The sequence below is a fragment of the Rhea americana genome, unplaced genomic scaffold (genome assembly GCF_003343005.1).
Source record: "Rhea americana isolate MKP2758 unplaced genomic scaffold, rheAme1 scaffold_86, whole genome shotgun sequence".
NCBI classification, from domain to species: domain Eukaryota; kingdom Metazoa; phylum Chordata; class Aves; order Rheiformes; family Rheidae; genus Rhea; species Rhea americana.
The window spans coordinates 1,172,970-1,196,409 of record NW_028187044.1 but is presented as its reverse complement, the minus strand read 5'-3'; the positions used below and the strand labels follow the sequence as shown (position 1 = coordinate 1,196,409).

General features: G+C 44.6%; 1 protein-coding gene across 1 annotated transcript in view; it reads right to left on the bottom strand.

Annotated features, from left to right (window-relative positions):
- Window positions 1-7: 7 nt before the first annotated feature.
- The window catches only part of CDHR1 (cadherin related family member 1), a 57,011-nt gene continuing 33,578 nt past the window's right edge, over window positions 8-23,440 (bottom strand). The window contains exons 12-18 of the mRNA XM_085323675.1: window positions 23,081-23,284; window positions 19,994-20,146; window positions 16,349-16,513; window positions 14,125-14,192; window positions 10,871-11,099; window positions 9,696-9,950; window positions 8-3,304 (exon numbers count right to left, since the gene is read on the bottom strand). Coding sequence (XP_085179801.1) covers window positions 2,765-3,304; window positions 9,696-9,950; window positions 10,871-11,099; window positions 14,125-14,192; window positions 16,349-16,513; window positions 19,994-20,146; window positions 23,081-23,284 — 1,614 coding nt within the window. The 3' untranslated portion in view covers window positions 8-2,764. The remainder of the gene's footprint in view (window positions 3,305-9,695; window positions 9,951-10,870; window positions 11,100-14,124; window positions 14,193-16,348; window positions 16,514-19,993; window positions 20,147-23,080; window positions 23,285-23,440) is intronic.

Here is a 23,440-nt window from a genome sequence, read left to right as displayed (position 1 = left end):
CCCCCTGAAGTTGAAACACAGAAAAACTGGAAAAAAAGTCTCACAACATAATAATAAAACATCTTTATTCCCTCTTAAATACATCTCTAAGACTATAAGCCTATAACTCCTGTTAAATCTCACTTAATGGAGCAGTCCTTATAGGCTTTCCTCATTTGAGAACGAACATTAAATACTGGCTTTGATACACCACCAGGAAAGCAGCAGCACGGAGGTTAACGACAAGTTTTGGTTCCTCAGGAAGCTCGGTAGAAATCAATTCGGACGCAACCGGTGCCAGGAGCGCGCTGGGGCGACGGGCCGGCGCGGCGGCAYGGGCGCCTGCGTGCTGCGGGGCGCTCGGCCCGAGGAGCGGGAATACGGCGCGCGCTGCCGGCGCAGGAGGACAGGAGAGAAACAGCAGGAAAAGCGGCGGCGGCAGGCGAGCAGAGCACCAGCGCGGCCGCGATGGGAAAACACACAAGCAGCAACTTGCCCAGTTTGCCGCYGGCTCAGCCTCTCCCTTACGACCCTGCCAGGAAACTGCTGCCGTTCAGCCCAGCGCCAGGCATCATGCGTCTTTAAAGACGAATTTTATAGCTGCCTGTTCCCCTGCGCAGTCCCAATCTGAGGGACGCTCGTGCGGGGGGCGCTTTGTCGCCCCCCCCACAAAAACGCCCGGGTCGCTGCTCCTTGGCGCTCCGCGGCTCCGCTCCTGGCCCACGCGCAGCGGGAGCGGCGCGTCTGGGAGGAGCTCGGGGCTCCCGCGGCACCGGCACAGCCCTGCCGCCACGCGTCTCGACCAGCTCACCCTCTGCCTCTGGGAAACCAACAGGTAACACTGAATTAAAGTAAAAAACATGCAGGATTTTCCCCGTAAGTTGACTAATTTCTCTTTCAACCAGCTTTCCCCTAAGCTGATGAAGTCATGGTGCAAATGAAGGGAAGCGAGGCCTGAGATAGATAGATAGATACACGCATACATACATACATATATATATATACAGTGTACGTACGTATAGGCCTTAAGGGGGAAGGATGAAGTCAGCCGGAGCTGGAGGGCCACGGCTTGTTCCTAACTCCTGCTTGTCCAGGAGGCAACTGTGAAGCCCTGCGAGGGTGCGACGGCTCCCAGCAGCACCACAACGGCATCAGGCGACGGTGCAGGAGAAGCCGGGAAGCAGCTGCTGCAAAAGGGCAGCCGGGGTGGAGGGAGGGTGCGGGGTCCCCGTGGCCAGGCCAGAAGGCCAGGTAATGGGTTAAGAGGAGCAAGAAGCCCTGGCAGGAGCTGCTGGGCTGGCTGAAATGACAACAGAAAGCAGCTGAAGAAGAGTCTCAACGACACTCCTCAATGAACRCAGCTCCCAGAAATGCCCCCCGGCAGACCAGCGCTGCCGCCACCCACGGGCCGGGCTGCGGGCGCCCCCCAGCCGGCCACCGCTCGCCACCTCTGCCAGGAGATGGGAACAGCTGGACCCAGCCACTGAGCCAAGCTCTCACCTGCTTCCATCAGCCAGAAACCAGGCTGATGTTTTACACACCCCCCAGCAAGGGTGCCAAGGCGTCGAGATGGCCCTCCCTGCCCGAGGAAAAGAAGTCCCCAAAACGAACGCAAGCACAACTGTGTAGCAGATCCAGCGAAAAAGATGCTCTGCCTCGAGTCATCTTATTACCACGTAACAGGGAAAAAATGGTCTCCAAAAACCACAGGCCCTCTCCCTGCTTAACTGTTGCATAATTCAGCCAAAAATATTGAGACTACAAAGCAGAGTATTTTAAGGGAATCTCATTTTGTACCTGCCAGTCCCTAGGGTAAGCCAGGAGAGGTGATGAAATACTTTCCCCAGCACCTCCTGCCAGGAGTCTACAGAAACAAATAACCTTCCCCGACACTTTCCTGACCAACATATTTGAGTCTCCAGCACTTGTCTGTATTTTTCACATATCACTTTTTCTCGCAGTTTTACCTTGCCTTCCCTGCTGCTTTAATCATGCCTCTCTCCTGCTGGCCTCCCCCTCGTTAGGGGCTGCAGTGCGGGAAGGAGGCAGTGTCRCACGAGCGCCGTTACTGAATTTCCACACTTGCATCCTGCCCCAGCTGGGCTATAAAAGACCAGGGCGGCCTTCCGCTCTCTCATTAGCAGGCATGTCTAGCACCAAAGCAGAGAGCATCACGTCAACGTATGCTGAAAAAATCCAGCAAACGCTGCAGGGAATGAGAAACTTTTCAGTGCCAGCTCACCTTCAGCCACATGCACACTGCACTGCTGGGTGTTGCAAAGGACGCAGCGCACCTAGGACAACTGATACGAGCAACCCACCGATGAGCTATCTACGCACAAAAAACGACATACCCTCTCTGACGGGCAATGCTCTTGCCACAGATGGTCACTGGAAGTGATCGGTTTTTAGGCACCTCAAGCCCATCTGCCGGGCCRGGTGAGATCTGGCACCAGGAAGTGCCCTGACTGCAGGGCGCCACTGTCTAAAAACCAGGACTCCAAAACAGAGGCAACCTAAAGCACCGGTCACTTTAGGACACTCTGGGTGAAACCCTGGTACTTTGTGCCCTGGTGACATGGCCACAGGGAGGACACACAACCTGCAGGAACCGCGGTCGCAACGTTGGCCATGGTGGGATGGCTCCGCGGCACACGGTACTTGCACAAGGTGAAGGGCAGTCATTGCGGCAAGGAGCCACTCGTAGCTCACTGGGTGTTGGACGACACGGGGAAGACCACAGCACACAAATGCACCCACACACAGCCACCACTGGCTGCGTCTCCTAGATGTGTGGGTCCCCGAGAGCTGCATTCCTCTTCTCAAACTTCATTTTGAGCTCAGAGACCAGGGCACTGTGTGCACCTCCTGGACCTCTTTTCTTCTGCTTGTTGATAAACGTGGGGGTGAGGGAGCCAGAGACAGTGGGCACGCGCCAGGCCGGGGCGGCTGCCACGGAGCTGAGAGTTGGTGGCGGCGGCGGGCCGGGGGCAGGCGGCGGCACAGACCCGGCCTGGGCGTTGTTGTTGCTGTTCTCATTCCTGGTGTCCTCCTCGACAATGAACTTCTCGGCGGCGCTGCTGGGCCTCCTGAGCTTCAGCCACTCCATCCGGACCATCCTGGGCGGGTGCGCCTGCCTCTTTTTTATGATCCTTCTCACCGGCATGATTTTGTTGGACCGCTTATTGCGCCAGAACATGGCGGTGGAGATCATGACCGTTATCATCACCATGATGCCCATGACGCCAGCTAGCACCCCTAAGGCTTTCATGGGGTTATCTTTAGTTTGCATCAAAAAGGCGGCCATAGGCCCTTTGTGAAGAGTCTGTAAAAGAGTACAAAGAAAAYATGTGACTTACGCTACGGGACAGACAGTGATCCAGAAATTTCATTTGTCCAAAATATGTAACAGGCAGGGTTGGCTAACAGAAGTTCTCTAAAAAAGAAGTGAGAGTCAAACTACCGATCTGGGTTTGGATAATTTAGATACAGCAGCAGCCTGGGCAAACGTTACAGTATTGTCAAATGACTGTCAAAAATGAAAGCTTACAGGCATCTCACTGCCAAATTAGGACAGATTGCTGYGCATCACCATAGTATTTGTTTAACTTGCCTGAGCAAGAAAATAATTGGCACTAGGATCTCCAGCTGCATTGTTGTAATACATTTCAGAATTAATTTCCAAAGAACAATAGTGCTGAACCATTGTGTTGAAATAGAATTTTATGAATAGAAAATGATCTTTCAAAACCAGCTGCAGGTGATACAAAGATGCAGTTTATAGGACTGCTACTGAATTTAGCATTGAAAAGATTTTGAGAAAACTTTGCTTTTTAAATTACATTGTACAAACAAGTAGTTAGCAGGTCTGTGCTGCATTCTGTTTTCAAGTACTCTTTTACAGACATAACAAAACTCTTCGACGTGGGGGACGTGAGCAGAGCTGAAGAGCTTTGCTTTTATAATAAAAGAAATAAGCACTAACATAAGCTACGTATGGCATATTAAGGACAAATGAATGAACAGTTCACTTTGCAGCTGAGCACACTGGGCGTCTTGGAGGTCCCCGTATAATTTTGCGGATTTTGCCCTGCGGGTGGAGCCTGGATCTTTTCACACTTTTCCAGTACATGATGGTAGAGATCACCATTGTTACAGAAATGGCGGAAAGGACGCCACTCGTGCAAATTCCAAATATTGTCCATGGACGTTTCTTGAGGCCTAAAATATAGGATTTTACCCTGGACTTGATCTGGAAATGTCAAAAATAAGAGAAATGGTCAACCCAAGCATGATGATTACATTTGAAAGGGGTAGGTATGTATTATAAATACAACCAGGGAAGTAGAGTAGAACATGTATGGAAGAGATAGTATGTAAAATAAGGGGAGATAAGCGTTTAAATTAGCCACAGGAGATGAGACAGTTGTAATGATGTGGAACTAAATCCAGAAACACTAAGAAAAAAAGAACATAGGAAAAACTTACGAACACCTGGCTGACCAGAGACTGAGGGATAGCAGCAAGACGCACAGAGCACCCCTAATGCATGGAGGCTTGCATAGAATACATCTCCGGAGGAGTTCACAACAAATACACGCTCCTGCAATGTTCTTTGGGTGGACAGTAGAGTCAAGAAAGGCCAGAAGATCCTTCAGAAAATGGCACCCTCCAGGAGGGAATCATCGCCCAAACTCTGCAGGTAGTCTACATCTTAGTTAGTGGTCTAGGCTCCCAGCATTCGGTCAGTGAGGAGAAATGGGCACCTCCAGCAGACAAGCTGTCACTGGTCTGTCTTTGACAAAATAGGTGTCAAAGACAGTGACTATATGGGGAGCATTGAGACTAGCTTGAACTTGAACATCTGGCTTTTAGATATTTAAAGTGAGATGAGATGGATTTCACCGAATGCCTTTAAGTTAGGAGACTCATCTCCTCAGCCTCCCTCATCTCTGGAGCGAGATGACTAAGAATACCCCAGGGGATCTGAAAATCAGATCCCTGAAATCAGGCAATTAAATTCATTAATACACACTACCAGTTGGCTTCACTTGACCTATTTATTTTCACAGCTACCTATAACACCTTTTTCAAGACCACTGCTCCCATATCCTGAATGTTTCCTATTACCAAGAGAAATGGGCAAAGAGATGTTACTGAAATTCATGGACAACCTTATCTTACTGATAAAGATGATCTTCCCCATTTTGCTGTGCAAAGAGTTTTCCATTATTTAATTAGTGATGGATCTGAGCTAGAAGCCCAAAGCTCAACAGCCCACAATTTTGGGGGAGACTCGATTAAGATCAGCTTTGCTGTTCTGCATTACATGGATTTTGTGCACTTAAATCCCATCACATGACAGAAATTCTACCCTAGCTCACTTAACTCTACGTGAAAGTCTGATGAATTAAATGTCAGATAAACCCTGCTAAGCAGTACATGACCCGAGATGAGTCCATTTATTATAGCTGCTGTCAAGATCTATTCTGCAGCATGGCACTGAAGGCTAAATAGTATAGGGCCAACACAAGGAGAGAGATGACATATACTTAAGAAGATGCTAAGTATCAGCAGCAATTATTTGACTAGCTATTTGAAAATCACAATTTGGGATTAGATATAACTATCTGTCTATGGTTGTCAGAGCAACCCCCCCCCCAGAAAAGAAAAACAGTTCCAAGGATGTTTTGATGGGGAATCATATGGGGAGTTTCAGAACTCAGTCCCACCTGTGTCCCCAGAGCTCAGCACCTGTCTGAGTTTCTAGTTATGCACAGGTGATTAACATCAAAGCTAAAAACCATTAAGAGTTAGGTGGTTCAGCCCATACTCTAGTTACTGGGTCTGCACTATATAAAGGACAGTACTGACTCAGCCTTGGATTCTCTTGTGATGTTTGTGTAAAAACATTAGGTATTTTGCARGTGTATAGTAGAAAACCTGCTGTCTGCCACTGGTGTGACATTTGCAGGACAACTGGGAGCACAGACTTGCAAAACCACCCTGGAGCAGCAGCATCTCGGCCAGCCTTCAGGGAGGCTTATGGTAAGTGTTTGTCACCAAAAAGCTTGTCTGTGTAATCACTGTGGCCCAGATGATTAACATGTGGCCTGGGCTTGAGAGGGGTCTGAGCATCCTGCTACAGTGAAAGTCTGGGGCATCTGGGCATGTGAACTGGAGCACTTTGGCTCTGAGCCCTGTACCCTTGGCACACCTGCAAGTCTTGTCATTGGTTAGTGACTGCACATCAGAACTGGGTCACCAAACAGCACCACTTTGTAATTTATTTAGCTCTTTTTTTTCTAAGAGGTATATTGTATTTTGAAGAGTACTGATTTTTCTTGTAAACATTAAACACRGGCAGATACACTGTGAAATAAAAACTGGTATGGGAAGTGCTATCATCTCTCAGAGGCAGAAACTGGAGGAAAAGTCTCTGTTTTAATAGGTGTCAGAAGGGTTAAAATACCACTGCTTGCAAAAGATAATACTCATGKTTTTTTGCTGTGATTTCACAGTTATAATGAGAACTGGCCCAGAGAAGAGCTGGAAACAATTAAAGGGTTTAAAGAACTGTGGCAGAAGTTTGGATATAACTAAGCTGTTTGTCTTCTCTTTGAGAAAGGAAAGTCCAAGCTAGGAACAAGAATACCATTAAAAAAAATCACCTTTTTGGATGAAAAGATGTCATTAGTTGTTTTTCACTTAGCATGCTGCTTTACCTGGGATTGCCCTGCTCTTATCCTTGCAGCTGCCCCATCCCCTATAGCAAAGCTCCCACATCCACRCGTGGAGGTCCCTGGCTGCCAGGGGGGCTTGGCAGCCTGCGAGGGGCTGCCCACCCCGACGTGCATCCTTGCAGCCTCAATGCTGCAGTTTGAGGGCTCTCAGGACACTTTTGGGCTGCGTATGAGGGGCATCCCCAACACATGGGGCTTACCCTTGCCATCCTTCCCCCAGAGCTGCAGCCCCCTCACGCCCTGTGTTTACCAAAGAGGATTCCCAGGGCTCTTCTAGCTCACCATTTGCTGCTGCTTTTCTCCCTCCCACCACAGCAGTTTGCAGCATCCACCCCTCCTGGTGGCTCTCCAAGAGCCTTTCAGGTGCATGTGTTTCCCTGAGGAGATCAAGTGGGTGGCACATCCCAAAATGGGACCTGGTAGATGCAGTCAGTTGAGCCATTCAACCACGAGCACCTCGAGCTAAGGCTTTCCAGCTATGTTTAGAAGCCCGAGTGAGTGGGCGAAGCAGCTAAGGAGCYGTGCCAGCGCTGATTACAGACAACGCAGGCTGTGTCAGCGGGAGCACRGGGCGAAGGCGATGACATGCGCGGTAGACACGCGCTCCCCATCTACAGTTAAATGTGAGCTGCCCCCTCTGGCACCCACCCCAAAGTGCAGTGTGTGCACAAGGGCTGCATTTACATCACTCTGCAATATGAAAATGAGCACAGGGTAGGACTTCTTAAATCGCATAAACCTTCTCTCTGCCCAGCTCTAAGGGCCACATAACTGTGGAAAGAGCAGGCTAACTGCCCTGCAAATGTGGCAGAGGATGTCTAGTGTCATCAGCATGCTGCAAATCCCACAGCCACAGAGCTGGTAAGGGAGATGAGGAAACATCCAAATTAACTCTCAGTAAGATACTGTTTGTACTTCACAGTCATGGGAATATAAAACTAGGACTTACCAGTTATATTTAGAAGTCTAAAGGAGTGGCCAAACCTATTAAGGACGGGAGATTTCACAGATCATGATGTCTAAACRTGGACTTAAACCTCAGTGAAGAGCTGTAAATAAGTGCCCCCACATCCTTGCAGGCCCTCAGGGGAGCCATGAAGACACAGCAGTCTCCCTTGATCAGACCAAGCTTCAGGATCAAGAGCGGGGATCAGGTATCACTGAAAAATCTTGGGTAGCAGGAATAGATTTCTTTTTTTTCAGTAAGACCTAACAGTAAAGTCTTTTTCAGCATGCCTTTCTTATTCTGTCGAGAAAGGATGGAAGATTAACAGATGCATTGAGCACCACTCAATACCAATTTCCATAAAAACAGACTTAACTTAAACAGCTCCTGGATCTCTTTACTGCTGTATTATTCCAAGAGCAAAAGGTCCTTTTGATGTGCAATACTGCTGAACTTAGCTGCAAGGCATCTATCTCAGAGGGCACAGCCTTGTGCTAATTGCAATGGTAAATGTTAATCAGAAAATATGCCTGTTTAATTACTTGGTGTGATTAACACTGCAGGAAACCTCCAGAGGATGCCTTCAAGAAAATCCTCCTTATCCAAAATCAGCAATATAAAAATGCCCACCAAATGGCTTTCTCAAACTGTAGACAGCCAAGAGCACACAGCATTTTTTTTTTGCTGTGATGCTCTTGAATTTAAAAAAAGAGAAAGCAAATAACTACAAGCAATGAAGGAAGTAATAGAGAACAGTACAGAAACTTATGGAGAATGTAGTATGAGATCACTACTGCAGGCCTTGCTGAAGAGACCTACTCAAGTGGAGAAGAAGCTGTTGCTACTTCAGCTTATGTGATGGGACTTGGCATGGAGAGGAGAACGGGAAGATGGGAATAGCTGTATCCAAGTGGAACCCATGTCTCCAGGGCCCAGCCTGCTTCCATTTCACACTGTGCAAGGGTGAGGGGGCATCCCACAGCTCGTGCCAAATCCGTGCCCCTTGAGAGGGAAGACGGAGGCAGGAGGAGCACTCTGCAGTAGACACCTTTTTTTATCAGGTGCTGAATTTAGTGTCATTTAAATGCCCCTAATAAGGAATGTCAGTGGGATATGAGGAGATAGAGAAAATGGAGAGAGGTTATATATGAAGAAGCCTTGGGTTTATTTTTACGAACCAAAGAGAAGACCAACTGCTGCCTGTAGGAAGAGATTTGTATCTTTGCTCACTGTGCATGTGGTCCAGAGACTGTCAGGCTAGTGATGATTCTCACTCACATTAAAACCCATTTCCTCTTGCTGGTACCCACTTAAAGGCACAACAAAGCAGTTAAAATAAGTCATGCAAGTATGCACTGTTCACCRTAAACTGCTACTTATTCTTTGGTGGATGTAAAAGCTGGGTAACAGGGAACTCCCATCCCATGTGCATGATCTCTTTAAAGTCGTCTTGTGCTGTCTGCTGMTAATACTGCAGTTATTAAACTCGCATCCAAATTTCTATGAACTTTAAAGCATTTCTACAAAGTTGGCTCATTTCTCTGATTTAACCTACACTGACTTGCAAAACTGGTTTGGTGCATTTCACGCTGTCCACAGCTACTTTCCACTCCCTTTTCATTGGGGGAAAAGACTGGATTTCCTTCCCCACCTCTCCAACTGAAAAAAAACAAAAACAAAAAAAAAGAACCTCACAAATTCAGCAGTTGTCTCAGGAATGTGCAGACCCTACTTTGCAGCTAGCTCTAACAAACRGATGCAAGGAAGTCATCTCTGAACTACTCATTCTTACCTTTGCAATTTCTCTGATCAAAATGTCTCTAGCATTTGTGGCTGTAGAATCCAGTTTCACCACAAGGATCTGGAAACACCACATGTTATGGGGGAAGTGATGGCTGCCAACCTTTTGTGTGACTTCAGTTCCTGAAGCATTTGTAAAGTGCGCTCAAAGGGAGCAAAAATGGATTTCCCTTTGGTACTGCTCAAGGATCATCCTGCATGAGGATTTTTCTAAGATACTTGCTTACCTCCTCTGTGATATCAATCTTCAGAACTGCTGTGGTACTGAAGGAAGGAGAGCCTCGGTCCTTGGCCTGCACCACCAGCGACCATATGCAGTCCTTGTTCCTTGTGATGTTGTGGATGATGTCCAGAGAACGGATGTAGGATTTCAGCTTGATTTCCCCAGTGCTTTGGTCTATATCAAATACATTGGCTGGATCTGCTTGCATGATAGAATAATCCACAACGTTGTTGGGTTCTTCTGCATCTTGATCTATAGCCTGATAGAGGAAAGGTACAGAACAAAGATGGTATTGTTTGTATCTTGCCTAAAGACAAAACTCAAAAGGTTTCTGATAATATCCCTGCTTTGAGATCACTGGGCTGTTATTGTGTGGTCTTAGAAACAATTTTGCCTTTCCCAGTATCAGCTGTGCTACATTTTCTAGTGAAAACAGCAGGAGTAGAGCTGCTCTTGTATAAATGATTTCTATTTGAGATTAAAGCAGTGGAAAAACTGAATCATAACCAATCTGTAGAATGGAAATGGCTTATTACCAGGGAGTTTCCTATTCAGAATGGGGACAAATATTAAGTAAATAGAGGACAATGTGATTAGCTCCACTCTCTTCAAAGTACTGTTACCTTAATCTTTATGCTATGAGAGTTATTTTATCTAGGTTAGGTGTTGTGTAATCAGCTTGATTATATGCATTAAATGTGTGTAATGTAGGGTGGTTTGCTCCTTTGCCTGTGAATTGCACTTTGGAAAGAAGGGGGGGGGGGGAAACAAAAAACAAAACCCCAAACCTTCTGTTCCAGAGATCGCTTTAGTGGATCACTATATAACCTTCTGCAAAGGGAAAGGAAAGGAATTTGTGAGTTGACCACGGTGGCATGGCARGAAGTCAAGTATTCAAAACTCTGTACTTTTATTCAGTTATCTTATTTGGGCTTCTGATCAAAGACTATATAATCCTGCAGCAGATTGTTCAAATACTGCAACTGAACTTCTTTTGCCTATATTCTCTTCTCAGCAGTCTGTCAATACTGTCATTGTGTTTTAATCCATGTTACATATGTGCAAAATAAAGATCCAGAAAAAGCCAACTTTCAGGCATTCATCATGATCCCAGCGCAATAAATGTCAGAGCTGGGGGTTCTCCAAAGCACTCTGCTTTGTGACGCATGGTGTTCTCACCTCTATCTTCACTGGTGACCCGATGATCATCGTCTTTTCCTGGATGTTCTCGTTGAACTCTGGAGAGTGGTCATTGACATCTAGCACAGTGATGAACACTTCAGCCAAGCTGTACTTCCCATCTGTGTCCTCTGCCTTCACGTAGAAATTGTACTTGGAGTTCACTTCAGCATCTAATGTAGCCCAAGGCTGGGTGTAAATTATACCTGTTGATGGGTGGATTAAGAACCTGGAAGAGAAGCATGGAGAGACTTGGAATTTCTGGTCACTAAACCTGTTTAGAGCCCACCTATGTTCCAGGTTATAAACCTTGAATTTGCCCCCAGTTTGGTACTTTACACTGAACTTATGTCTGGCTGACAGACTGTATGCTTAGGTGTGCTGAGGCTTTCACTGCAAGCCAAAATAGCAATATGTCTCCTGCCAAAAAAAGAGCCTGTGCAAGCYGGAAACCCACAGGCCTCAGGCAGCCTTTGCTGTTTCTGTGCCCGGCTTTCCCTGCCTAATGAAGTGGCATAGAAACAGGGAACATGGAAAAGGCTCAGAGGAGGAGGTGCACGTCCAGGACTTGGAAGGATGCAGCTCACTAGATCTTTGGTCTCTCCTCGAGATAGTAACAAACAGCCTTATCAAGGCAAGGCTGGGGTAAAGGAAAAGTACTTGGAGATACCTTTCTTCACTACCACCTCAGCTGTGCTGGGAACTGAACCGAGCCCAGATGGTTTAATGTAGATGAGCTGTTCTGAGGATCTGGGCTGAGAAGTAGCTGAGATCTTCATGCATCGTGGTGAAAACAGACCTAAAAAGTTGCCAGTTCACAAATCACTTTATCTATTCTTGGCTCATTCCTTTAGGCTTGAAAAATAGAAAATGATTAGTGAAGCTTTTCTATTCATTGTGCATTAGCCGTTTTAGCAGAGTTTTTTTGTGAAAGCCTTTGTCCTCATGAAGTGTTCGGTGTGATGGCCTTCTCCCACAGTGATTTCTTTGTGTTAAAACATTAAAGAACTGCCTATTTGTTCAGTTTATAAGGACAATGTATTAGATCATGTCCTAATAAATTAAGATTGACTTATATCCCCCTCAATAGCTGAGGGAAGTGTGCTGCACGTCATATTTAAGCTCTTAGTTTCTCAGAATGGATAAGAAAAATGGCTGCTCTCAAATCTCAGGAAGTGCAGGGCAAAATATCTCCCCCCAGAATAATCACATTTCCACAGACTGGCAATAGGGTGGAGTGGATGTTCAGATTTATCTGCAGCAAGTGCAATTCTACAAACTTGTAATTAACGAGACACTGTCAAGAGTGACAGGTGAAAGCTTGCATTTACAGAGAAGACAGTAACACAGTGTCTTTTTTAAATGGACTATCAGCACAGGCTCCAAACAGTGGGACTTTAAACAAATGGAAGGCTTTATATATCCTTCAATTAGTGTAAAGGATAACAAAATATTTTCTGTATTCCAACTGAGAGCTCAATTGAGCATGATTACAAAGAGGCCCTTAATAATCCAGGATCATCAGCTGTTTGAATTACCCTGTTAAATACAAATACAAGTCCTTATGAAAACCAAGATGCTGAGGTGGAAAGTGCTGTCCAGCTCAGGGTAGAAGACAGGCCTGTGCTGAGTGCCTCCTTACAGCCCAGTTCAGCCTAAGCATGCAGAGAAGACTCTCTTCATCCTCACTTTAGAGATGAAGAATGGAGGTACTGAGATGTAAAGAGATTACAGCAATGCACTCCATTCCTGCTGACAGCTTGGACATAGGATTACTGATGTAACGGCTGTATCTTAAAAAGCTATCACTATTSCTCTTATTCCAGTACAACTCATCTTTTTGCCAATGCACTGATGTAGCCCCTGAGACACAAAATCGTGCTCCTAGCTGAAACTCTTAAATCTGCATATGAATTGTTTGTTAGCAGATCTAGAAATTCAAGAGCCAGGAAATCAATCCAGCTTTGGAGAGCCATGCCAGCCTGGCAAAAGCAAAGGGGGAAAAAATCATACTTAAGCAGGGAAAAAAGGTCCACACAGCTTAATTTACTCATTTAAGAGCATGAGAACAGTGAGTCAGAACATCCCTATAACATCAATCAGAATAAACTTGCACTTGTTTTTTTTTTTTTTTTTCTAAATCCTTTGTCAACAACCTTCACAAGCTCCTTTGCACCAGCTGTTACATTTTCAACCTGAGAGGTCTGGGCTGTATGACATGACCTTTGTCTGTTTGCCTCTACCCAGTTAGCAGCTAGCTTAAAGACTTAGTGAGAAACTCAAAATAATCCATCCTGGAAATGTTCCCATATGTATATCCTTCTGGCTACAGAAGAGGTTCACCCTTAACAATCCTGGATTTTGGATTTTGATTGTGTCTCCTAAATAGTGTTCACCTTAACAGGAGCAGTTCAGCTTTAAGTCCAGACAGATAATGTACAGAGAAACACAGATTCTAGAGTTAAGTGCCTGAGCAGCTCATTCATTTGTAAGTTCTTGCCTGCAGCCCCCTATGTCCAGGAGCTGTGGCTTCCAGCAGCAATATCTGTGGTGGCCAGGGCAACTGTGGGGATCAAAGAAGTGTGGGAGAAAATGATACGTCATACGCCTTTCCCACCACACTTTGTTCAAAGACAGAGAGCTAAGCACCATTACGAAATCAAGTAAGCACGAGATTCCCTTCTTTTCTGACCTGGAGCTATTAGGTTTAAATGCTTTATACACCCAATGATAAACACCCAATGAAGCTGTCCTCCAAAGCTAAAGGTTATATCCTTGGAAGTCCTATCATCTTTGATTTATTTTGACAAGAGTTGAAACTGAACTATTTGTACAGCTATATGGAAAAGGAGAGGAAAAGAGTAAAGGATTTTCTTTTACCTAGAATTGACTTTTTACAACAACAGACCAGAKTGAAACCTCCTCTTCCTAGTACAAGCATTTTTCAAATGGTGATTTGAACAGATCCTGTGCAGTGGTACTTACCTGAGCTGCCTTATGTCTCGGAGGGGGGGGAAATATTCTGTGAGTAAAACTCTATGAATTCATAAAGCAGATGTTTAATGATTGCACTAGTTTTCCTGTTGTTTTTTTCACAGAACTCATAAAGAACATGACATAAATGTCCTTGAATATGAGCAGGTCAGGACATCAGCTGTTGTTTTTCCCTTCCTTTTTTTTTTTTTTTTTTTTTTTTTTTTTTTTTTTTTTTAAAATTCCACTCAAATATAGTTAGGATTTTTTTTTTAACTTACAAATCTGCTCCTGTTCCATAGATAGAATACTTGACTTCTCCCCAAAGTCCTGAATCTGGATCTGTAGCCTTAGGAAAAAGAAAATAATAGGGTCATCCTTCATTAAATTGCAAAAAGAAATATGTTCATGTTTCTCTCAACAACAGGCTACTTCAAAATCCAAAAGCTTTTCCCTCCTTTTTGCCAGAACGCTTTTAGGGTGAAATCACCCAAACGTGCACATATACAACTGCAAAATCTAACACAAGCAAACGCCTCTGGGTGTCCCAGGAAAGCTGCTGAGATGCCCATCTCTCTGCTAGGCTGGTGCCTGGAGGCTATAGCAGGGAGAAAGCCACTAGATGGCTCCAAATGTTGACATTTAACAGATCCTTCCTTTAATAGAAGCAAAGCCAATCTCAGTGACCCAAACAAACTGCCCGTTCTCAAGTCTCCCTCATTATCAATTAAATATTAATGTATACACCCTGGCCAAATTATTTACTTTAAATACAGCATTTTTTCTAAGTCTCTACTTGTTTAATTGATTTAATTGAAATTAATGCATAGCAATTATTTCAATCTATACATAATATTTTAGCTGTGCTTACGTCTTAATCACTCTTGTGCCTGTGGGACTTCTAGTAATGCAGATGCTGTATCGGATGCTATCTTTGCTCTGAACTCTCGTTGGCTTCCTCTGTTAGCTCGGGAACAGGAAAGCCACTGATTTGGTGACAGCTTTTTCTAAGCACCTCCTCCTTTGATATAGTCTGAGAGGCGCTGTGATTGCACTGTACTTGGCCACCAAAATTCACAGTGGCAGTGGACAGCCTGTTCATCTTCCTGTTCAAGTATTTGGTGCTTCTTTTGAAACCTGGAGCAAGGTCTTCGATTCCTGTCTGGCTGATGTAACACAGCTACAGCCTTGCGGGCATGTGCTTTCAGCTCTTCAATGTGAGCTTGGGCAGCTTCCCTCACCCCCTAATTCTGACTGCAGTTTGTTTTTCCAGAAATGCCTAACTTTGCCTAAAACAGCTTGCACAGCTGGGACTCCTACCAGAATAGTCACCCTGAGTACTTGGAGTATCCCACTTGGCTGGCAAATACGGGTCAAGGAGTGAGCTGGTACTACATGGCAGTAACTTCTACATGGACTCTTCAGCTGTGCTCTCCTCTCCATCTTGGCTCAGAAGGGCTAGTTTTGGCAACTTTTCTTATTTTATTTTTCTTGTTTTTCTTTTTTTGCTGGCCACCTCCTGGAATTTTCTTCCTCCTCCTCCTGCAAACACAATGGTGTTTTGGAGTCTCCATTTTCTATAGCTTTCCTCTAATGTTCTTTTTCTTGCATTGTTTTTGTTTCATTTCCTCTTTCATTCTTCTGCCCTTAAAATCTGCCCTTAGTTCTGGTCATTTCATTTTCTCTGTGAATTGTGGCCAGCCAACGTTGGGATTTCTGACAACCTGACTCCGTCCCCCGCACCTCTGGGGCCTCTGCGAGGTGGCTTGCGTCACCCCCAGATTCCCACGTGGCTAGGAGCTTTCTCGGCTCTGTGATATGAGATCTGCCTCCAGTCCCAGCTGCTGTATTAAAAACATACATACAGCTTGGGCATAACGGCTGGAAATGCTTCTCCAGCACTTCTACAGCTCATATAACAACCTGATTTTCTTCCTAGGGCAATGGGAGATACTAGAAAATACATAAGCATATTCTCCCTGCTGTGAGAAGATCCTTACACAGGGATTTTTACTGTTACATTCTTGCCTTCGTTAACTGTCTAATTATGCTTTTACCAGCCAGGTTCCTCCCAGGAGGAGGAGGCTAATACTCTGCTAAGCAGCCATTTTGTTTTCTTTTTACCCGTACTTAAGCAAGCAAATCCAGTAAATCCAATTCCACTTAGTCACAACTGATCCTCCTGCTAGACACTGATTTGACTGGGACTTTCTTAGTACTTACTCACCATGTGATTTGTCTTAAAAGCAGGTGGCCCTTAATTGAAAAGTAAAATTGCTGTTCTGATAAAATAAAGTTTTATTGAAATATTTATCAGAACTGTTTTTTTTGTTGTTGTTGATTCTGGAAAGCTGGAGCTTAGTCCAGAAGTTGAACAGGGAGTAAGATTTGCTGGTTGCCATTGCCAACTATTTTTAAGGTATTTGGCAGTATACTGATTTTGACTGCTTTGACAAAACAGCTGGTCAAGACAGATGAATCTCTTAGGAGTTGAACAAAACTTACAGTTACAGCGACCACGTTTGAGCCCCCCGGGGAGTTCTCAGGGATCCTGGCAATGTAGTAGTCCGAGGAGAACTTCGGGACGTTGTCATTGGTATCCAGCAAGCGTATCACTACATCAGCTGTTGAGCTGAATTTCTCAGGTGTGTTCACCTCTATTGCAAGAAGCTAAGAGGAGCACGTATGGAATTTATTACTACAAAGCAGCTGTTTTTACCTCTTAAAGCAGCTTCCTTTCACTACTCACATTGCTGCATTTTAACCTGGTTGGATCAGACAAGCCAGAAACATGGAGAATATGAGCTACACGAGTGAACAACGTATGACCATTCGTCCATGCTTGCAACAGGCAATCCAGCTGCGTAAAGATTTCAAACCTGTGTATACATATTAGACCTTACCCAACAGATGCGACCAGTCAAAGTAGCCAACATGGCTCAGAGAGGACATAACAAACACCTGCAAAGACCCCCATGGGCAGCTCAGGCGAGGAAGAGTCCTCAGTAGGCAACTTGCCTGGAAACCTGCCTGAGCCCATAGTAGATAATTCACCCCCAGAGTCTTGCACTAGCATTTTCCCACAGGACTTCCGCTACTTAGCACTGTCCGCTTTCTCTCGTATTCTCGGTCTAACACTAAATACTAGTAGAGTATCTGCTGCATCTCTGTTTACTCCTCAGCCTGAGTTGGTAGAGCAGCAACCCTGCGTTGCCACTTGTGTGGTGCGAGACTGAGCAAGAAAGAGGCAGAGCACTTAACTGAGATACAAGAGGCTCAACTGAAAATCTAGTTGGATGGGTTTTAATTCCCAGTAGACAGTGGCTCTCCCAAACAAGATGAATGATCAGCTGAACGCTGAGCTTCAGGCGGTGGAGCAGGGCTCTTGCAGAGCCCCTGCTAAATCCCTGCTGCACCCGGCGGAGACAACGGCTTGCTGGAGCTCTTCTTCCCCTTTGCTGGGCGCGYGGTCTCGCTCCTGCTGCAGCCACGTCAGGAACGTGTGATACACAAACACCAGCAGTGACACCACTGCTGGGTGCTGGGGCACACACAGCCTTCGGGTGCTTGCACTGCTCAATTCAGACACATTCATATCACCTAGAGGTGGCAGGTTTTTTTGGGGGTGGGGGGCAGGGGAGGCTCAGTTTAAGTAGGCAGGGATAAGGCCATCTCAAGTGTTATCTGCTGGAGCTGTTCCCATTGTCTAAATATTTTAATATATTAGAAATAAACACTGAAAGGATCATGGAGAAATTCAGTTGTAAGGATTGCTTGAAATTATATAGCATAAATTTGTTCTAAAAGGGGAATTTGGTTACTAAACTCTGATAACTACTGTGCTTAGGAGTCTACAATGGTATTTCAGCAAAAGAAATTTTTAAAGGCCCAGTCACACAAACATCATGAGAAAAATCKCCTCATGAGCAATCTCAGCTCCTACAGCAGCACACAGATAAAAACCTCATTGCTTAACATGTATGTTGACTTAGAACTAAATTACAGTGTCTACAGTGAAATAATCTTTGCTGATAGAATCAGATTGTCTTAGAAAATCCTGAGGGCTTTAGTTTTTGATTTCATTTCTACATTTGTTTTTATTTTCTCTCCTTTTAGCAACCATAGTCCAGCTATGTCAACAGGTTAATGACACCTCCCTCCAGGGCAGGGTCTCTGGCAGTTCCCTTGCCTGCGATGCACTGTGCAGAGCTACATTGTTTGTTATACACAGGGAGAGGAAAAACTGCATAGAGCTGTTTCTTCAGAAGACTACACAGCAGCARTTAATACAAAGGCTTGAACAACACACTGAGATACCATCTTCGAAGTGGCGGATGAATTTTTAAAACAAATTCTGACTTTGGCAACCAAACACAATCCAGCATCATTTGGGTCCGATTGTAGGAGCCGCTGGTGCCTGCAGAAGGCCCTCGCTACGGCCGAGGAGGGACACTGCAAGGAGATGGGAAGTTTGGCCCTCAGGACAGCAACACCCAGCTGCCGTGGCAGAGCCTGAACCCTGCTTTCGCTCTAAGAGGGCAGACTGGAGGCACCAGAGGCACAGGTGGTCACAGCTGCCATACCTGAGACATCAGCTCTAGCTCCTGGCTGGCTGAAAAGGGAGGAGGTCCTGGCTACCCACTGCATTTAAAGGCAAGCTGTAGCTGGAGGACAGCTTTTCTCAAGCAGCCACTGCCTCGGCCAGTTCTTCAGTGCACGTTCCAGTCAAATTAGCTTTAATTCCTCTCTGGCATTGTTACTGGTCAATAATAAAGCTGAGAGAAAGGATCGCTGCTTACCAGAAAATAACTCTTCAAAGCTGCTGTGGAATATGTGTTAAATAGAAATAAAAACATACTTCATCCAAAATTCCAACTAGAAGGACTACTGTAGCAACTAAAATGGGGTAGTAAGTGATTTGAACTTCTCAGGGAAATGGAGAAGGTAATGAGGTCTTTATAAAGTATCTGCTGCCATATATTACTACTATATCACCCAACTGCACCTTCTACATTTACAATACAGTCAAAGGCTCTGCATTTTCAGCAAAGCCTTTACAGTCTTTCTTCTGTAGACATAATTTCATTAAAAAAAAAAAGAAAATAACTGCTTAAGTTATATATGCATGTGTGTGTGTGTGTGTGTATATATATATATATAAAAATATATATATTCTTTATTAATTAATTAATTCTTTCAGTTCCTGGCAACCACATTAACCACCTTGATTTCTATTAGTATTCATGAGGAGGCCATGTGTAACTTCTTTAGTGGTCTTTTGATAGTTTAAGCTGAATAAATGTGCACTTATTATAATTAGTTTTGGTAGCACTTCATAACCCTTTCTGAATCTTCCATTTCAACACAATAATGATGCATCATATTTTTGTAGCATCTATAACCTATTACACTCAGAGTCGCTGATAAACATTACAAGAGGGACATCAGACATATTGCAGTGAAATGACTTCCTAAGGACACAAAGCAAAGCATGTGGCAAGGATGACAACAAAATCCAGGAAGTCTGGCTTCTGGAGCGTACAGAAAAATCCACTTTCTGTACAAAACCAAGATTAGCATATGCTAGTACTTAGCTATATAGTTTCAGCAATCTTTTCTATGCCCACAGGGATCATCTACACCATTCTTTCAGAAAGAACTGAGCTTTCTATAGTCATGTGCAGAGGCAGCTGACACGAACCAGAAACTACATAATTATGTTATCTTGTTGACAAGCCAATGAATCCATCAGGGAAGCTGCCAATGCAAGTTCCTAGATTTTGGACAAAAGATGGTTCTTGTATAGCTGGCTTGGAGCATAAAGTGGCCTCAAATCAATCTGAAAAGGGTCATATAGGTCGCCTGACAAATGCAGCAAGCAATTTTGGGAAATTATCTTTCAGTCAGCTGGTGTCTTCAGCCAACTAAGATACAAAAGCATGATCATGGACCAAATTACTTAGGACTAAGCAGGTGAATTCCTGGCTCCAGAGAAGTTAGGATTTCATGCTGTGAATTTATCATCATGAGAGCAGAAATAACAACCTTAGGGGTCAGTCTAAATGACTATCAGCTGAATACCATCATATACATAAGCCATCAGAGATATATCATATATACAACCAGAGAGGAGACGGAAAGCAGAAGTACCTTGAAGGTTAACACTTTGAATTTTTCATAGTCAATAGCAGCAGAATTTTCCACTATTATTGTAACCTGTGCTTCATTCAGGACAGTTTGGGGAACAACTCGGAAGATGCCACCAGGTCCAACAAGACGGAGGTTGAATTTAGCATTGGCACCCTGTAAGGAAAAGCAGATACTGCATTGTTTAAAGCGGCCATTGTATTTCTTACAGCTTAGATAGGCTCTGTTTCTTCAGGCTGTTTAAAACGTGAGTCTTACTGCTTAAAGCCCTCCGTTCTCCACCCTGCAGTAAGAGAGCGCTAAGAAGCTTAGTTGTATAATCTCTCCAGCTCTGGTCACAAGACAGACGGGGCTTTTCTTAAAATAGATTGACAAGCTTGGTTATTCTTTCAATTATAATGGAAAAACCCTGCAGCAGGTCTGGCTAAGAGACTGACTGTTGTGGCAAGGAGTCTTGGGCTTCCTGCCTCACGCTGCAGGCTAGTAGCAGCTGAATAACCACAGGCGCATTAGCAGATGCATCATACCTGCCTCCTCCTGATTTCTGCTACGGAAAGACAACTGAACCGCCAAAGCCAAGACAACGGACCTCTTAAAAACGCAGCCTGTGGCCAAACCGCTCACAGCCTAGAAGGAATCTGAACCACTAAGATGTGCAGTTTCAACACAGAGATGATACTCAACAGTTTGCACTGACTGAATTAATTAGCCCAGGGTTACAAAYACTAAAACTTACAGAAGTTCATGAACCTGGAAGGAGAGCAGCGCTCCACCTATGCATATTGTAATGAGACACACACATCAGAGAGCCCCAGGTGAAGTGAGAAGCTTAATCCCACCATACAGATAAATGTTCTAGACAGAAAGGAGCAGGAAAACAGTGGTACCTAGAAAGTTAACACTATCTGCATGCAATCTGGGAATAGCAAGCTACAGCCAAAAGGCCAGGCAATTTTTTAAAACCACGTTGGAGCATGGAAGATAAATGGCAAAAAGAGGCTCTTATCTTTTCTTATCACTGTCTTACAGGGGAGAAGGGAATATGAGCTGACCTCACTTGATCAGCTCTCTCAGTTCACCAATTTCCCAATGTCACAGTTACACTATGACAACCAGGCCTATTCACTGACTGTTTGATGCCATGTYTWCCCCTAGGAARAATCTTTAGATGAAAAATTTCTATAATTTCAGACAGGATAAYTTTCACTTTCACCTGTGTCCCTGCAGACCTTGTTATGAGCAGTTCTTGCTTCTATGCTAGCCCATATCAAGAGAAAAAACATTCAGCTGCAGTGCCCCAAGGGAAYCAGAATGAGCTGGGATTCAAGTTCAGTGGTTTGGGTTGCTTGGGAATACAACCCCTCACAGCTCAACAGGAGGCAATAGGTTCCCTTTTGCGAGGCAGTAAAGTCAAACACACAAGTGAAGGCAGCACTGCCGGACTGTGGGGAATAGTGTTGATGGGGAAGGTTGGCCCTGCAACCACAGTAATCCTCTGCACTGTACATGACTGCGGGGACAGTGGCTCTGGGGTGGAGTGAACCACCCACCCCAAAGGCTGACAGCGACGTCAACCAAACCCAGATCTGCTCAGAGCAAGCCAGGTTGCGTGACTCCAAGTGGACAATCACAGGACATATGGATGATGCAACGGGACAGTGGCACTGAGCCCTAAGCAGTGGCCTATCAGATGAGGAGGGTTTGAGAAGTTTTAGCATGATATTCTTGCAAGTAAAGATTGTATTTCCATCTGACTGTAGGCCTTAAGAGAGGCTGTTCTCAAACCTGCTTCCCTACCAGCACCATCCATTCGTCCAAAGGAAGAAATACCAAAGACTGTGATGAAAACAGATAAATGATTAATTTCCTTTCCTATATAGTCAACCATAACTTCCGATACCTTAAAACAAAACCAATCCAATTCCCCTACAGTGATGTGTATCACTGTATTAGGAAGCTTCTTTAGAAATCTATGCAGAATATTCAGCAACATTTTCTCCTTATTTTACTGCCTAACRTGCAGCCTGAATATTTTGTCAGCCTGTATATAATACATACACATTTTGCCTCTAAATGGAAGACAAGCCAGCAGAGATGTGTTTTGTTTCTTTCCTTCTGCAGCAACAGCCTCTGTGACAACAGTGRGATAGACTTAGCACTGCTTTGAAAGCAGTCATTTATCTGCTTGCTGCAGAGCAGCAGGAGGGAGGGGGAAGAAGCTGGTGGGTTTGATAGAATACAACAATACAGGCAAAACAGCACAATACTGAGTGCAGTTATATAAGAGCACTCTTTCCAGTAGTAATACAGTTCTCAGATGCATTAAGCTTTCTCTTGTCACTCCTTAACCTCAGGCTAACTCAAATGGATGCCATTCATACAGTTTTTAGCCTAGGGATCCCTATAGCAACCATCACCATAGTATCTACGGGCATCACAGGTCAGTTAAGTAGCAGGCTGAGATGAATGAAGTCCTCTATTCTTTTCTTTTATCTGGTTAGAGTTAGTTCTCCTCCAGCATAATTTTAAGATTACTTAAAAATACCACTCTAGTGGGAATTATTTATCAAAGCATGGACTGCAGATTCTGGCTGTAAAATAAGGGCCAGAAGGATAGCATCTTGTAATGAAGATAATGTAAGGATACAGATCATATTTTTTCCAGAGGGGCCCAAGGAGATACCGACAGCAATTGTACTTGAAGTTACTAAAGTGTCTGGACGAAATAAATGTTCAAAGATAGTAAGTTCTCAGGCATTACACTGAAAACTCCTGAATATAGCCAACARAAAGGGGAGGCAGATAAAGACTGTTGAACTTTAGTGCCCACAAGAGCTGGACTACAGGTTTAGGACCACTCTTCTCATGGGCTATCAYGACAGCATAACAACAGCAGAATGCAGATTAAATATGCTTCTGAGTCCATACTGTCCCTGGTAATGGACCTCTCAACTACTTACTCTGTCAGCTGTTCGAGAGTGCAGGTGAAACAGTTGGGTTCCTAAAGTGACATCTGCCAATCTGACAGCTGCTTCTTGTCTTTGGAGAAAACAGGGCAGGAAACTGGAAGCCCCCGTAGTTCTCACTTACCTGATCTGAATCATTGACTGTAATCTTCAGTCCCCTCAAGATTTCACCTTCTGGGGGATGCTCATACATAGTCAGTTCAAATCGGTTCTGGGGACCATTTTCTCCATAGAATGTCGGTGGATGGTTGTTGAGGTCAACCACCCGTATAGTCACTGCGGCAAAAGCATGCACTGAGATGTCACCTTCTTGACTGACTTCTGATGCCTGTAAAGGGAACAAGAGAGAGGAAAAAAATGATGAGAGAATTTTCYCTTCTTACTTAGCTCTTCCCTCAATTCCATGTCCAGGTATTGTTCTGCGAGCACATATCACCCTAACACATCAACTTTGTACACAAAGACACACAGCCTTACGTTTGTC